Source organism: Triticum aestivum, chromosome 4D (genome assembly GCF_018294505.1).
Source record: "Triticum aestivum cultivar Chinese Spring chromosome 4D, IWGSC CS RefSeq v2.1, whole genome shotgun sequence".
NCBI classification, from domain to species: domain Eukaryota; kingdom Viridiplantae; phylum Streptophyta; class Magnoliopsida; order Poales; family Poaceae; genus Triticum; species Triticum aestivum.
This window is the reverse complement of record NC_057805.1, coordinates 452,756,218-452,772,488: the sequence shown is the minus strand read 5'-3', so window position 1 is coordinate 452,772,488 and position 16,271 is coordinate 452,756,218. Positions and strand designations below refer to the sequence as shown.

Here is a 16,271-nt window from a genome sequence, read left to right as displayed (position 1 = left end):
TGAATATCACTGGATTTGTAATTTCCTACAAAACAGTTTTCATTTGAAAAAAGGTTCTTTGTACAATGCAAGTGGAATGAGTATACTGTGAACTCTATAGATGATTGAACATTCAAGCCTTGCCTATGTATTAGATCTGAATGAGACAGGTATTTGTAGTTTAGATTGTAGATGCAAAATTAACAGACTCGGCTTTCCAAAATTCTGCAACTGTGATCTAACACATGAATTATGTCCAAGCCTACATATTCATTCATATACCTTTGGATACCACTGGGTTTGTTCGCCATTGATGCTTGCCTTTGCTTGGCATTGTTGAATAATAAATAATACGGTACTATATAATCGTATGCATTGATTCAATGCAAAGCCTGGGGGTTAATCCTCCTTTCCGAAAAAGAAAAAGAAATATGGAAAAAGGTTCTCTATGCAATTTAGGTGGACAGGGATTTACATGCTAGAATGTAGAGGCAAAATTAATAGACTTTGCTTTCCAAAATTCTGCAGACATGGTTTTGTTCACTAAGTATGCACTAGAGAGCATAAATTATTTTGAACTCTACATATTCATTCATATTTATGTGTTGCCAGGAGAGCATGCAGTTGTCACAACACAAATTAACAAGTCTCACACAGAGCACAACGCAAACAGTTTGTCAAAAGTGAAGAACAATCTTGTAATTATAGTGACGCTGGACTAACTGAACACTTTGATACAAGGCTACCATTTCTCTGTATCCAACAAAACCGACTGCTCCTCTGAAACCACGTCCAAAGTTCAATACTTCACATCATACTCACAAAAGGCTCCAAGCATTTCTCCACAGAAACTGGGACAGCATTCATGCAGCTCCAGAATTCATCTACATGGCATAATGGTCTAGCGTTAGTGCTTTAGTCCACTGCAGTAACAAGGATACAGTGACATCAAACATGACAAGCTACTGCAGTATAGAAGGATCATTGTTGTACAGGTTAATAAGATTAATGGCTATGTCATCGATCATAATGTTACCATTGTGAAAAGGCAGCAGGTTCTTCGTGATGTATGGATGGTCCCTCTCATTGCAGTGGCATCCTGTCCCCAGCGTGATCTAGATACAATCAGAAATGAGACTATGGTATTCCAGTTTCATAACATCATTGTTCTTGGTGCACATAAAGCCGTTGATACTTCATGTCCTAAACATAACTGTTAGTAAGAACGTATGTACAAAATTTGCTAATCACAAGAAAACTATCATACAATGCGCTACATGTTTAGATGCCTTGAGTGTAGAATGTTTAGCTGCCTCGAATTTAGATGCCTCGAGTGTAGAAGGTTATGCAAGGAGTGACTTGGAGAGCCATTTTTGCTCTGGTACCCTTGGTTTGACTTGAATTCATCTCAAACTTAAACAACCCGGTATTCCTTCAGAACTTTCCACTTCCTCCGCGCCGCCCCGCCCGTGGCAGCTCGGGGGTTCTAACCCTAGCCAGCCACAGGAACAACCACTCGGTGTCCTCGCTGCCGCCGGCTTTGGTGGCGGCGGGCCCCGTTCCCATAGGGACGGGGTCCTCCGGCTGTCTCCCGTGCAACCGGTGGAGTTTTGGGCGGAGTTTGGGAACCTGTGCGGCGGCCCATGAGCTTCTAGGCGGCAGTGGCTGTCCACGGCCATGGGAATGCCGCGGCGGTCAGATCTGGTGTCGGGCGACCTGCAGCTTGGCGTTCTCTCTCCCATTGCAGCTTCGGAGATCCAGCGGCGATGTGACCTCATGGTCATGGCTGTAGGAGGCACGCGAGGGGGGCGGTGACGCTGCAGCCCCGTGTGGTCGTGGCGGCCTTTGTGCCAGCGGTTCGACGTTCGATGGCGGGTCTGGGCTCTCCTCGTAGTAACGGCTTCAGATGTTGTGGTGCTCTTGTCGGCATGGTGCTGGGAGGAGCCGCCGGCGTCGATTTGGTTGCGTCCATGGTCGAGCCGGCATGGTTTCTCTGATCCAGATTTGGTCGGCTTGGTGATGGTGGTTGCAATGCTACGTGATGCGACTCCTCCCGTAGTGGTGGTTGGCCTTCTTGAGTAACTCTAGTGGACGTTGGGCTTTGCAGCCATGGGTTGGAAGAAATCCCCGCTTCATGATGGCCGAGGCTGCCAACGGCGACGTCTTTGGCTCTGACCATGACGCCCCTTGTGCTCGGGGGAAACCCTTGGTTCGACTCTCCGGACCAGGCATTAACGGCTTTATGGAGTCGTCCCCTCCTTGGAGGCATCGTTCAGGTTGCTCAAGGAGTCCCTGAGGCGCAATGTACACCATCGCCGCCGCTCTCTAGAAGACGCCTTCTCTAGGTCCGTTCGGGCCCTGCCGTCCACTTGTCAACTTCCTCTTGGCGCAATGGGCCGTGGAACGTTGGTTTGGCTTGTCATGGATCTTGGTCATGTTGCAGAGGTTTTCAGCGTTGGTCGTGACGCGGCTTGGTTGCTCTGTGGCTTGCCTCATCGCCATTGGCATGAGGTTTGACTAGGTGAAGCATGCATCATGGTAGGCATGGTGGGTGTGGTTGCTATCCCTGAGATGAGCGTAGTAATGTCCAAAAGGCGTTGTACCCGGCTTCTTTGCCCCTTCTTCTTTATGCAATGATACACATGCTTATGTGTATTCTAGAAGAAAAAAACCCTGCCATCGTACTCAAGAAGATGACGCCTTCTGGAGTGCTTAATTTGAGGCCTTAGTCTGTGTGATTGTGAATATAGGCACCAAGCAGTAGCATGAATCAGTTGGTCTCATGTACAACCATACTCTGAATACACAAAATGTTGCACATAATCTGCTAGCTATTTTGGGGCAGATTACTTCCAATTGGCCACATAATCTGTAGTTTAATTAGTTCCCACCATCTTAGGTTTTCACTTGGGAAGATATAATTGAAGTTCAGTGTCTTATACTAAATTTGGTATCTGAGTGTATGATTTTCACAAGGGAGAATTAAAGATTTGAAGTATGTTTGAGCTAAAAACAAAAAGAACAAAGTAACAGCCAAAGCATGCTGGAATTAGTTGAACTTCTAATTGTCAAGCAGATATGCTGTAGTTATCATGGTCTGTTCTTTAACCTTCAATACATCCACTTATACTGATTAAATGTTTGCTTCATGTCATTTTGCTGTATTTTTAATGCTTTGCTTATTTTATTTGCCAATACAAGGTTATGAAAAGGTTCCCGGGAGTAAGAATTACTGTTCTTGGAGATGGAGCGTATATGTGCATTATTATTCAACTGCTAACTATTTGCTGTTATCAGCATGACACAGACCTGATGACAGATGTGCTTATGTTCATCAGCATTCATTATACGGCATTGAATAATTTAGAGTACTTTATTCTTGTTTTCCATATATAGCATGAATTATGAGTCAAGGAGTCGAGCCGAGGTTGAGACTCATAGACTAGTCATGACTAGTCTAGACTATTGCTGGACTAGTCGACATAGTACTGTAGTACTCAACTTAGAGTACTCGACTACTAATATGGTAATACCTAGTATGTAATATTTACTATATATTATACTACAACAATATACAATAAAAATTGAGTTGATACAGAGGAGGATCACAACAGCATAGGAGAACAACAAGGGGAGGAGCACACAACAGAGGGGTGATCCACAGGAGGAGCAGAACCAGCGGAGGGAGAGCGTCGTAGTGCTCCTGGGCACCGTTGGCGGGGTGGTTGGGTGGCAGCGGCAGCGGCGGGTCAATGGGCGGTGGCGGCGGCCTAGTCCCAGGTGAGGCAGCTCGTTGTGGAGCGAGCCTGGAAAGCTAGGGTTGCAATTTTTTCCCTCCCGCGGGTTGAGCGCTGCTCACTTATCCCTCCCAAATTGAGTCGATCGACTCAAACACCCAGACTAGTCTGGACTAGTCAATGACTAGTGGCTCCACCGCTCGACTCAACGAGCTAGTCTACACGAAGAAGCTAGTCGACAATCAGATTAAGACTAATAGACTAGTCGTTACGCATACATCTCTTTTGGGCTTCATAGTCTATTATGTAACTGAAGCCTTTAAGATTGACTTCTGTTGCACTTACCAGAACTCCATTCCTATACTAACCGTTTCCAAAATTTGCTGCATTTTTGTTACCAAATTTAAAATATTCTATCAGTAAGCTGAAATACTTTGTAGAAAAAAAGATTGAACTCCACATTGGTTTTGTATATCCCAACCTGTTTCCATCACAAGTTGTAGTTGTCAAATTTATGATTTATCTGATAAGAGCAAGATAGCAACTTTTGTAATACCAAAAAAATTGCTGCTTACCACAATGACACTCAAAACAAGCGCTATGCTTTCAGGCTGTAACTTACTTTTAGGCTGTAACTTAACATTGAGCATTTTACGACACTTTTGAAATGGATATAATGTGCCATGTTAAGCTTAACATTCTTCTAGTCATGAAACAATTTTAAGAACTTGGTACCTTTTCTAGTAGGTTATCATAGCAGCAGTGCCTCTTGCATAAGCATTCACTGCTCAAACTGAGAACCAAATTTGTTACTTGCACATAGCTTATGTGGTGTTATTCTACTTGATTTAATTTAGTAACCCTCTTAGATGTTATCTTGTGTATTTTAGGCTACTGCTCCCAATACTATTCTAACAACTTGATTTTTCTGAATCTTGCAGTTGTTTCATTATTTGTGTTAATGTGCTCCAGTGATGACACAACTCCTTACAAACTCCTCATTGGTCAGCTAGTCTTGTTGATTCTGCAGTAAATACACTATGATGTATGATCCATAACCCGAATTAACTACTTGCTAGTTTAATTGAACAAGTCAGTCTTGGTTAAAGAGAACTATTTATGTCCAGGGCTTGGCCATCAGTGCCTTTCAGGCTATTTTAGTGTGCTTTAAAATCTTAATTAAAGATCCATTGTACTTCTGTACTGAAGAATGGTGTTTAAGAAACAAAATTTTCTGATCAGACTGGAATGCACATTTCTCATACAGATGATACATGCTAGGCTGCTAGCAGCTGTTAATATGACCCTTTGGAACTGTGTCTGCCATGTTATCTAACCCATGGAAGGGAGTAACCGAACAGAGCCTCTAGTTGGACCAAATCCCAGGAAGAATTGGGTGTGCACGGAAGGGTGGAAGGCTTGGGCATCATTGCTGAGTTTCCAGAGTCAATCTAATACTCCCTCCATTTCAAAATAACTTAAGTTCTAGGTTTGTCCTAAGTCAAACTGCATTAAGTTTGACCAAGTCTAAATAAAAATATAGCAACATTAACAACACTAAACTTGCTTCATTAGACCCATTATGAAATATATTTTCATATTATATATATTTGATATTGTAGACCTTAGCAAAATTTTCTATAGAATTGGTCCAACTTTAAAAAGTTTAACCTAGCACAATCCTTGAACTTCCATTATTTTGGAACAGAGGGAGTACAAGGCAAAATGTTCTAATGTTAATGCTGTCTACCGCTGCAGCAATATAGATGGACCATTGTTGCAGTTGATAAAAATAACCCGTTAAACCCTTACCATGCAAAACGGTGTCCAATTCATATGAATGGTCGCCACGACCACGTTTTGATTGCAGTGGCATTACGATCCTGACATGTTCTGAAAAGAAAAAAGTACTACTACAAGTTGAAGTTGAATCAAATATATTGAAGTTGTGCATGTTCAAAGAAGCTAGTACCTCGACTGTAGAAGCTCACATAGGGTATGACTGTCTGCACGAACATCTTTCTGTGTACCTTCTTTGTTTGGCCAGTACAAACCTCAACTGTGAACAGGCCAGCTTCTGTATTTAGGAAGATGACACCGGCACCACTCGCGAAACCAACCAGCGAGGGTCCACCACTTACGAAGGTTTTGTGTACCATCCAGTATGTGCTCGAGAGGGCACTAGGAGGGAGCGATGTTTGAAGCTCGACAACCCTGCGTTGCCCCCTCGCCACAACTCCATTGGGACCATCCTCCATTAACCTAACATAGAGTTTAGAATCCCCCATGCTCGCAAACACCAGCGCACCGTCCTCCTCCCCCATGAGTTTACCGCATGGCTGGTCCTGCAAATTGATCGCCGAAAGTTCTTGCTCGCCCACGTCATACAGCACTATTCTTCTGCTCGACTTGCGGGGGAAATAGACTTTGTTTCCCACAACCGCGGTGTGCCCTGTCTCCTCCATGGCACTGGTGGCATTCGGGTTCTCAATGGAGATCATTTCACTCCACTCGGTAGCCTCGGATGAGTAGAAGGAGGCGAACGTGGTCCTCTCTAACTCATTGGAGCCCGCGAAGGCCACGATGAAGGGACCGTCGTGGCAGTCCAGGTGGTCGCAGCCATCCTGGGCGCACAGCACCGCGGCCATCCAGGTTATCTCCTCCTGCTGGTCCTCTGCAGTCTCAATTATCTCCGACAGCTTGGGGTCGGTGAGAAGCCCCCACCGGCGGTCCGTGATGGGGTCCCAGACGACGAAATCCGCGTGCTTCTCTCTGGGTGTGTAGAAGAGGACGCGGGGCCATGGCGGGAGTCGGCCGCGTGCCAGTTGCGGCGGTCGCGAACCAGCGGGCAGAAGGCTCCGGTGGGGTCGAATCGGGCGACGCCATGGCTTTCGTAGGATTTGTTGTGGAGGTAGCCCAACACCGGGGGCGCCCCGTGGAAAGCGCGGTAGTCGCGGAAGAAGGCGGGGTCTGAGATGATTTCGAGCCAGGTGGTGCAGACGGCGGAGGCGCGGACGAGGCTCGCCGGCTCATCCGGCGGGATGCGGAGCAAAATCTCGCGGATGGCGTCGTCGACCAGCGTGTGGCGGCTGCGTTGCGGCGGCGGCGAATTCATGGTGGGGGGTTGGGGGTGAGCCTCCCTATCGCTCTGTCAGCATTAGCGGCGGGGCGTCAGAGGCTGGAAGCAGCCGTGCGGCGCGGCAGCGTGGGAGAGCCGTGCGCCGGCCGGGGAGTCGAGCGGGGCGCCGCCGCTGCGCGCAGTCGGGAAACAGGGAGCGAGTGGACTCACACGCTTATCTGTAGGGTTTTTGGTTTTTTTTTAGGGGTTGTAGGGTTTTTGGTGGAATGGGCTGCGCTACTGCCTCTTGCTGGACGACCAAACGCGTCGTAACGCGAGTAAGTGGCCCGGCCCATCTCCCCTCCAGCGGCTTATTATTTCTCCCTTTCTCCATCTTATTTCTCCTTTTTTGTTGTCTCAAAGAAAAAAAAAAATCTTCTTTCTCCTTTTTCCCTAAAAATAAATAAATCTTCTTTCTCCTTTTCTCCATATTATATTCTTCTTCCTTCTTGCTTTGCACTCATTCTCCCCGCCCACCAGCACATGCGTCGTCGCGGCTCGTCGCCGCATCGGTCCTTCTCTGGCTCGATGCTTCGCTCCAGCTGTGCCTCATCATCGTCTCACCCCTTCACCCACCTCTACCTCCATTGACATTGCTCCCTAACTGGGTCGGGCCCAGGTCGATGCACCATGCGCATGGTTCCTATGACGGCCCGAGGGCTTGTCTTTTCATAAAAAACTAAAAATATGCAACGTGCATGCCTTGGGCGGAGACCATGGGCGAGTAGGAGCCAGAACCCCCGACCCCCAAGCAATTGCATCATGTACTCTCTCCATTTCTTCTTAGTCTGTATATAAGATTTGGTCAAAGTCAAACTTTGTAAAGTTTGACCAACTTTATTGGAAAAAATATCAACACCTACAATATTGATTTCATTTTGTGAATCTTAATATTTTTTCTATAAACTTAGTTAAAGTTGACAAAGTTTGACTTTGATCAAATCTTATATACAGACTAAAAAGAAACGGATGGAGTACTATAGTTGTGCAAATAATTATATATTTTTTAGGATTAGTTAATCGTGATTAGTTACAGCACGCAAAAATGTACTAACTTTCTTTTCCTAGGAGAGCCCACGACCAATGCTATAGACTGGGTGGACTTTTTTTGAAACAAAACACATAAACTTTATTCAGTAGAAAAAACAGTTACATCATTTACGACGAATGGTACAATTTCATTTGGGGGTTTCTCGAACCAATTACAAGTCAAAAGGACCAGCCTAGCAAGCTCATGAGCAACTTTATTTTCTTCTCTATTACAATGTTTAAATCTATAAATAAAAAACCAGAAGCAAAATAATAACGATCATCAAAAAATTGTCGTCCCGCACCCGCAGAGTGTCCTCCATTCTTCATAGTATTAATGACCTTAAAATTTTCATAATTAATAACAAGACGGTTGCATCCCAATCACCCTTTGCGCAAGTGAAAGAATGAATCTGAGCGCCAAAGCTTCAGCCGTCAAGACGCCCACACACCAGTCAATTTTCCAATTCCCCTCATTTACGAAATTTGCGTTCGTCGTGTGGGCTAACCAGACATGCAAACCATATCGAGCATTGCGCACGCCATCGCATGATTATCTCGTCGCACCATAGCACATCTGCTACCATCTACTACCTTCGTTCAAAAAAAAATTTGCGAGAAAACTTTCGATTTATTCATCAACTATCAAGGTAGTACAAAGAACACTAGAAATAAAATTTACATCTAGGCACGCAAACCACCTAGCGACGATTACAAGCACTGAAGCGAGCCGAAGACGCGTCGCCGTCATTGCCCCTCCCTTGTTGAAGCCGGGCAAACATTGTTGTAGTAGACAGTCGAGACCGTTCGGAAATACTTGACGTGGTTTTAGTTCAGAATTTGAACTAAAATCACGTCAAGTATTTTCGAACGGAGGGAGTACAAAAGAAAGAGGTTTTGAGCCTTTTAGAAGTGAGAACACACTCAGGTAAAAAAATGAAGAAAATGGGAGGCATTATATACTTGTTGCATTTAAATTTTACCCCATTGCCTCCATCCGTTTTTTCACGATTCTTAAAGTTTTTCCCTCTCATCGGGGTTTCATTTTCCTCTCATCGGCTTTTAGGGTTTTTTTTTCAAAAAGGGGAGACTCCCCGACCTCTGCATTAGAACGATGCGATTGGCTTCTGCATCGGCTTTTAGGCAGCTGGCGTTGTGTTTTTTTTTCCAATAATCCGATCTCCCGCCTTACCGTTTGCTGGGGATGACTACGGGGTGGCTGTGCACCATTGCCTGGCCTTGGTGACCAGTAGTGAGACTGTAGTTTTTGTTGTTCTCATCCGCGGGCCCGATTATATCAGGCTAGGGTTCTCGCTATGACGAAAGAGTTTGGTTGCTCGTCAAGGATGACGGGGCAAATATCTCTCGTGGAGATGATGAATGAGTTAGGCTTGCATGAGTACGACCTGGATGATGTGGTGTTTGAGGATGAGGGGTCGCCGCCGATGGAGGAAACACATTGGATGGGCTAGTATTTATATAAAGAGAACTTTCACCATTTATGGTTCTTCAAGAACATGTGTACAATCTGGGATCTAGCTCAGGATGTCAGGTTTCAGACTTTGGAAGACAATATGTATGTTAGTGCAGTTCTCATATTCGGGAGACTGGGAGAAGGTGATGGAAGGGTGTTCATGGACCTTTTGGGGCAATTCTAGTTCTCATGGCTCTGTATGACGGATTCACCAAACCTTCATCTATTCGGTTGCACCACCTCGAATTTTGGACCCAAATTCACGATCTATCGGATGGATATTGTGGTACGACCAAAGCCATGTTGTCTAAGTCGGCGAGTCAATCACTGTTGAGGCCCCGTCTAATGACTTCGCTAGTTACTTTCTTTATGTGTGGGTCAAGTTAGCTGTTCATAAACCCCTAAAGAACGATGTGTCCATTGTTCATGGTGGCCAATGTGAGCTTTTTCTAGTTGTGACCAATGTGAGCTTAGGAGAGACGACGTGCAGTTTGCGGCAAGTTAGAGCATCTACAGCCGGGCGCGCCAAATCCACCTCATATGCCCGGACGGGTCACCCGGTCATTGACCGGTCACAAAATTTCAACCCAGACGGGCGCCTTAAATGGGCCTCAATGGTCCGGGCTGACCGGCACCCCTCATATCCATCCCAAATACAAGGCAGATATGGGACGCCTGGGCGCATCCATCACGTCAGACCCGGCCCACGCTAGCCCACTTGATTCCACTTATATTCTTCCCCATCCGCTCGCCAGACCAAACCCTAGCCACTTTACTCCACTCCACTCCACCACCTAAGCTCACCTTCGGCGGTCTTCGTCCGTCTCCGGCATCGCGGGCAGCAGATCCGAATCCTTCACCTTCAGATCCGTCGACCCCAAACTCATCCCACGCGGCCCCAGGAGGAGGCCCGTGCACGACAGCGCTCGGACTCCTTACGTTGGGAATCCATTGCTTCCGCCCAAATGGTGCATGGATTCGGTGCTAGGGTAGCCGTTGTTGCCTCATCGGAGGTGGTGCAGTTCGTCTGGTGTCCGAACGCGGTGGCGGACGCGCAACCCCTTCGTTGGTGTGCCGAGGCCATGGACGCACCATGGTCGTCGTCCGACGCAAACATGGCGCGGCGTGCCCGCCGTGCGAGGCAGCGGGTGTGGGAGGTGGCGGTAGCCCTCGCGGCGCTGGACGTCGGCGAGGCGGAGTCGCATTCTCCGGTGCCATGTATGGTGCACCAGTCCGGGCACCGCAACCGCATCATGCTGGATGTCGCCAGCTCGTCCTAGGATGGATCCATCATTGATCTGACGTCCACCAGCACCCGACGGGTTCCGGGCTCCGACGAGGAAGAGTAGGGCATGGGAGACGGCGGCGCCTTGAGTCCCGTAAGCCGGCTCGTGTCCCATGCCCTACTCTACCTTGCCGGTGACCAGACCAACACTCTAGGGAGCGCAACCGGCTGTAGGACATGGGCATGGCGGGGCCGGACGAGCTCCACTTAAATATCGCTTTGCATTGCATGTAATAATATGAATTTGAGGTATCCGGATGTGAAATGCATTATTTGAGACGTGACCTGTCAGTGATGCGCCCGGGCGCGTCCGTGACCGTTTGAGACCAACACTCTGGGGAGCGCAGCCGGCCACAGGACATGGGCACGGCGGAGCCGGACTAGCTCTGCTTAAATATAGCTTTAAATTGCATGTAATAATATGAATTTGACGTATCCAGATGTGAAATGCATTATTTGAGGCGTGACCTGTCAGTGATGCACCCGGGCGCGTCCGCGGTCGTCTGAGACCAACACTCTGGGGAGCGCAGCTGGCCGCAGGACATGGCACGGCGGAGCCGGACGAGCTCTGCTTAAAGATCGCTTTACATTGCATGTAATAATATGAATTTGAGGAATCCAGATGTGGATTGCATTATTTGGGGGATGATCTGTCAGTGATGCGCCCGGACGCATTCGTGGCCATTTGAGGGGCCGGATTTGCCAAGTTCGGCTGTGGATGCTCTTAGGTTACCTATTCAATGAACTTGGGGACAACATCCATGCTTCATATCTTTAGTCTTCAAGGACCTTTGAGCATCATGGAGTCTCTGCCAAGAGGACGTGCTAACTGTTGGGGAATGTAGTAATTTAAAAAAAATCCTACGCACACGCAAGATCATGGTGATGCATAGCAACGAGAGGGGAGAGTGTAGTCCAAGTACCCTCGTAGACCTTAAGCGGAAGCGTTATGACAACGCGGTTGATATAGTCGTACGTCTTCACGATCGACCGATCCTAGCACCGAAAGTACGGCACCTGATCCGCGATCTGCACACGTTCGGCTCGGTGACGTCCCACGAACTCACGATCTAGCAGAGTGTCGAGGGAGAGCTTCGTCAGCACGACGGCGTGATGACGGTGATGATGAAGGTACTGATACGTCCATTTTGTATCATGCTTTTATATTGATATTTATTGCATTATGGGGTGTTATTACACATTATGTCACAATACTTATGCTTATTCTCTCTTATTTTACAAGGTTTGCATGAAGAGGGGGAATGCCGGCAGCTGGAATTCTGGGCTGGAAAAGGAGCAAATATTAGAGACCTATTCTGCACAGCTCCAAAAGTCCTGAAACTTCACGGAAGTAGTTTTTGGAATTAATAAAAAATACTGGTGAAAAAATCAACCAGATGGGGGCCACCCACCATCCACGAGGGTGGGGGGCGCACCCCCTGCCTCGTGGCCCCCCTGGCAGGCCTCCGGTGCCCATCTTCTGCTATATGAAGTCTTTTACCCTGGAAAAAAATCATAAGCAAGCTTTCGGGACGAAACTCCGCCGCCACGAGGCGGAACCTTGGCGGAACCAATCTAGGGCTCCGGCGGAGATGTTCTGCCAGGGGAAACATCCCACCGGGAGGGGGAAATCAACACCATCGTCATCACCATCAATCCTCTCTGCGGGAGGGGGTCAATCTCCATCAACATCTTCACCAGCATCATCTCCTCTCAAACCCTAGTTCATCTCTTGTATCCAATCTTTGTCTCAAAACCTCAGATTGGTACCTGTGGGTTGCTAGTAGGGTTGATTACTCCTTGTAGTTGATGCTAGTTGGTTTATTTGGTGGAAGATCATATGTTCAGATCCTTTATGCATATTAATACCCCTCTGATTATGAACATGAATATGATCTGTGAGTAGTTACGTTTGTTCCTGAGGACATGGGAGAAGTCTTGCTATAAGTAGTCATGTGAATTTGGTATTCGTTCGATATTTTGATGAGATGTATGTTGTATCTCCTCTAGTGGTGTTATGTGAACGTCGACTACATGACACTTCACCATTGTTTGGGCCTAGAGGAAGGCATTGGGAAGTAATAAGTAGATGATGGGTTGCTAGAGTGACAGAAGCTTAAACCCTAATTTATGCGTTGCTTCGTAAGGGGCTGATTTGGATCCATATGTTTCATGCTATGGTTAGGTTTACCTTAATACTTCTTTTGTAGTTGCGGATGCTTGCAATAGGGGTTAATCATAAGTGGGATGCTTGTCCAAGAAAGGGCAGCACCCAAGCACTGGTCCACCCACATATCAAATTATCAAAGTAACGAACGCGAATCATATGAACGTGATGAAAACTAGCTTGACGATAATTCCCATGTGTCCTTGGGAGCGCTTTTCTCCATATAAGAGTTTGTTCAGGCTTGTCCTTTGCTACAAAAAGGATTGGGCCATCTTGCTGCACCTTGTTTACTTTTATTACTTATTACCCGTTACAAATTACCGTATCACAAAACTATTTGTTACGGATAATTTTAGTGCTTGCAGAGAATACCTTACTGAAAACCGCTTGTCATTTCCTTCTGCTCCTCGTTTGGTTCGACACTCTTACTTATCGAAAGGACTACGATAGATCCCCTACACTTGTGGGTCATCAAGACTCTTTTCTGGCGCCGTTGCCGGGGAGAGAAGCGCCTTTGGTAAGGAAAAATTTATGTAGTGTGCTGAAATTTACTGTCACTTGTTACCATGGAAAGTAATCCTTTGAGGGGCTTGTTCAGGGTATCTTCACCCCGACCAGTAGAGCAAAGTGTTGCTCCTCAACCTAATGAACCTACTGAAAATGTTTACTTTGAAATTCCTTCGGGTATGATAGAGAAACTGCTAGCTAATACTTTCACAGGTGATGGAACATTACATCCCGATTTGCACCTAATCTATGTGGATGAAGTTTGTCGATTATTTAAGCTTGCAGGTATGCCCATGGATGTTGATATGTCTCCAACGTATCTATAATTTTTGATTGTTCCATGCTATTATATATATTCTGTTTTAGATGTTTAATGGGCTTTATTATACACTTCATATTATTTTTGGGACTAACCTATTAACCTAAGGCCCAGTGCAAATTGCTGTTTTTTTGCCTATTTCAGTGTTTCGCAGAAAAAGAATATCAAACGGAGTCCAAACGGAATGAAACCTTCGGGAGCGTGATTTTTGGAACAAACGTGATCCAGAGGACTTGGAGTGGACGCCAAGCAATCAACGAGGAGGCCATGAGGCAGGGGGGCGCGCCTACCCCCCTAGGCGTGCCCTCCACCCTCGTGGGCCCCTCGTGGCTCCACCGACCTACTTCTTCCTCCTATATATACCTACGTACCCCGAAACAATCGAGGAGCACCACGAAAACCTAATTCCACCGCTGAAACCTTCTGTACCCGTGAGATCCCATCTCGGGGCCTTTTCCGGCGCTCTGCCGGAGGGGGCATCGATCATGGAGGGCTTCTACATCAACACCATAGCGTCTCCGATGATGTGTGAGTAGTTTACCACAGACCTTCAGGTCCATAGTTATTAGCTAGATGGCTTATTCTCTCTCTTTGGATCTCAATACAAAGTTCTCCTCGATCTTCTTGGAGATCTATTTGATGTAACTCTTTTTGCGGTGTGTTTGTCGAGATCCGATGAATTGTGGGTTTATGATCAAGATTAACTATGAACAATATTTGAATCTTCTCTAAATTCTTTTATGTATGATTGGTTATCTTTGCCAGTCTCTTCGGATTATCAGTTTGGTTTGGCCTACTAGATTGATCTTTCTTGCAATGTGAGAAGTGCTTAGCTTTGGGTTCAATCATGCGGTGCTCGATCCCAGTGACAGTAGGGGAAACGACACGTATTGTATTGTTGCCATCGAGGATAAAAATATGGGGTTTATATCATATTGCTTGAGTTTATCCCTCTACATCATGTCATCTTACCTAATGCGTTACTTTGTTCTTATGAACTTAATACTCTAGATGCATGCTGGATAGCGGTCGATGTGTGGAGTAATAGTAGTAGATGCAGGCAGGAGTCGGTCTACTTGTCACGGACGTGATGCCTATATACATGATCATGCCTAGATATTCTCATAATTATGCACTTTCCTATCAATTGCTCAACAGTAATTTGTTCACCCACCATAATACTTATGCTATCTTGAGAGAAGCCACTAGTGAAACCTATGGCCCCCGGGTCTATTCTCCATCATATTAATCTCCTGTCAACAAGCTATTTCTTTCGCCGTTTATTTTGTTTTCTTTACTTTTAGTCTTTATCATAAAAATACCAAAAATATTATCTTATCATCTCTATCAGATCTCACTTTTGCAAGTGGCCGTGAAGGGATTGACAACCCCTTTATCACGTTGGTTGCAAGGTTCTTATTTGTTTGTGTAGGTACGAGGGACTTGCGTGTGGCCTCCTACTGGATTGATACCTTGGTTCTCAAAAACTGAGGGAAATACTTACGCTACTTTGCTGCATCACCCTTCCCTCTTCAAGGGAAAACCAACGCATGCTCAAGAGGTAGCAAGAAGGATTTCTGGCACCGTTGCCGGGAGGTGTGAACCAAGTCAAGTCAAGATTTGATCTCCCGACAACAAGCCATTTCTGGCGCCGTTGCCGGGGAGTCTACGCACAAGTCAAGACATACCAAGTACCCATCACAAACTCTTATCCCTCGCATTACATTATTTGCCATTTGCCTCTCGTTTTCCTCTCCCCCACTTCACCCTTGCCGTTTTATTCGCCCTCTCTTTCCGTTCACCTCTTTTTTCGCTTGCTTCTTGTGTGTTGGATTGCTTGCTTGTCACGATGGCTCAAGATAATACTAAATTGTGTGACTTTGCCAATACCAACAACAATGATTTTCTTAGCACTCCGATTGCTCCTCTTACCGACGCTGAATCTTGTGAAATTAATGTTGCTTTGCTGAATCTTGTCATGAAAGATCAATTCGCCGGCCTTCCTAGTGAAGATGCCGCTACCCATCTAAATAGCTTTGTTGATTTGTGTGATATGGAAAAGAAGAAAGATGTGGACAATGATATTGTCAAATTGAAGCTATTTCCTTTCTCGCTTAGAGATCGTGCTAAAACTTGGTTTTCGTCTTTGCCCAAAAATAGTATTGATTCTTGGAATAAGTGCAAAGACGCTTTTATCTCTAAGTATTTTCCTCCCGCTAAGATTATCTCTCTTAGAAACGATATTATGAATTTTAAGCAACTTGATCATGAACATGTTGCACAATCTTGGGAGAGAATGAAATTAATGATACGTAATTGCCCTACACATGGTTTGAATTTATGGATGATTATACAAATTTTTTATGCCGGATTGAAGTTTGCTTCTAGAAATCTTTTAGATTCGGCCGTGGGAGGCTCTTTTATGGAAATCACTTTAGGAGAAGCTACTAAACTCCTAGATAATATTATGGTTAATTATTCTCAATGGCACACTGAAAGATCTACTAGTAAAAAGGTGCATGCAATTGAAGAGATTAATGTTTTTAGTGGATAGATGGATGAACTTATGAAATTGTTTGCTAATAAGAGTGTTTCTTCTGATCCCACTGATATGCCTTTGTCTACTTTGATTGAGAATAATAATGAATCTATGGAT

The 16,271-nt window shown here is 45.7% G+C and overlaps 1 protein-coding gene across 1 annotated transcript; it reads right to left on the bottom strand.

Moving 5' to 3' along the window:
• Window positions 1–6,402: 6,402 nt before the first annotated feature.
• LOC123100281 (uncharacterized) lies at window positions 6,403–6,831 on the bottom strand. Its single transcript, XM_044522227.1, has one exon. It carries the CDS (start codon window positions 6,829–6,831, stop codon window positions 6,403–6,405), a length of 429 nt encoding a protein of 142 aa, XP_044378162.1.
• Window positions 6,832–16,271: the final 9,440 nt, after the last annotated feature.

What these genes read in the sequence shown, in the direction of transcription:
- LOC123100281 (XM_044522227.1), bottom strand. Translation starts at nt 6,831, where the DNA reads ATGAATTCGCCGCCGCCGCAACGCAGCCGCCACACGCTGGTCGACGAC.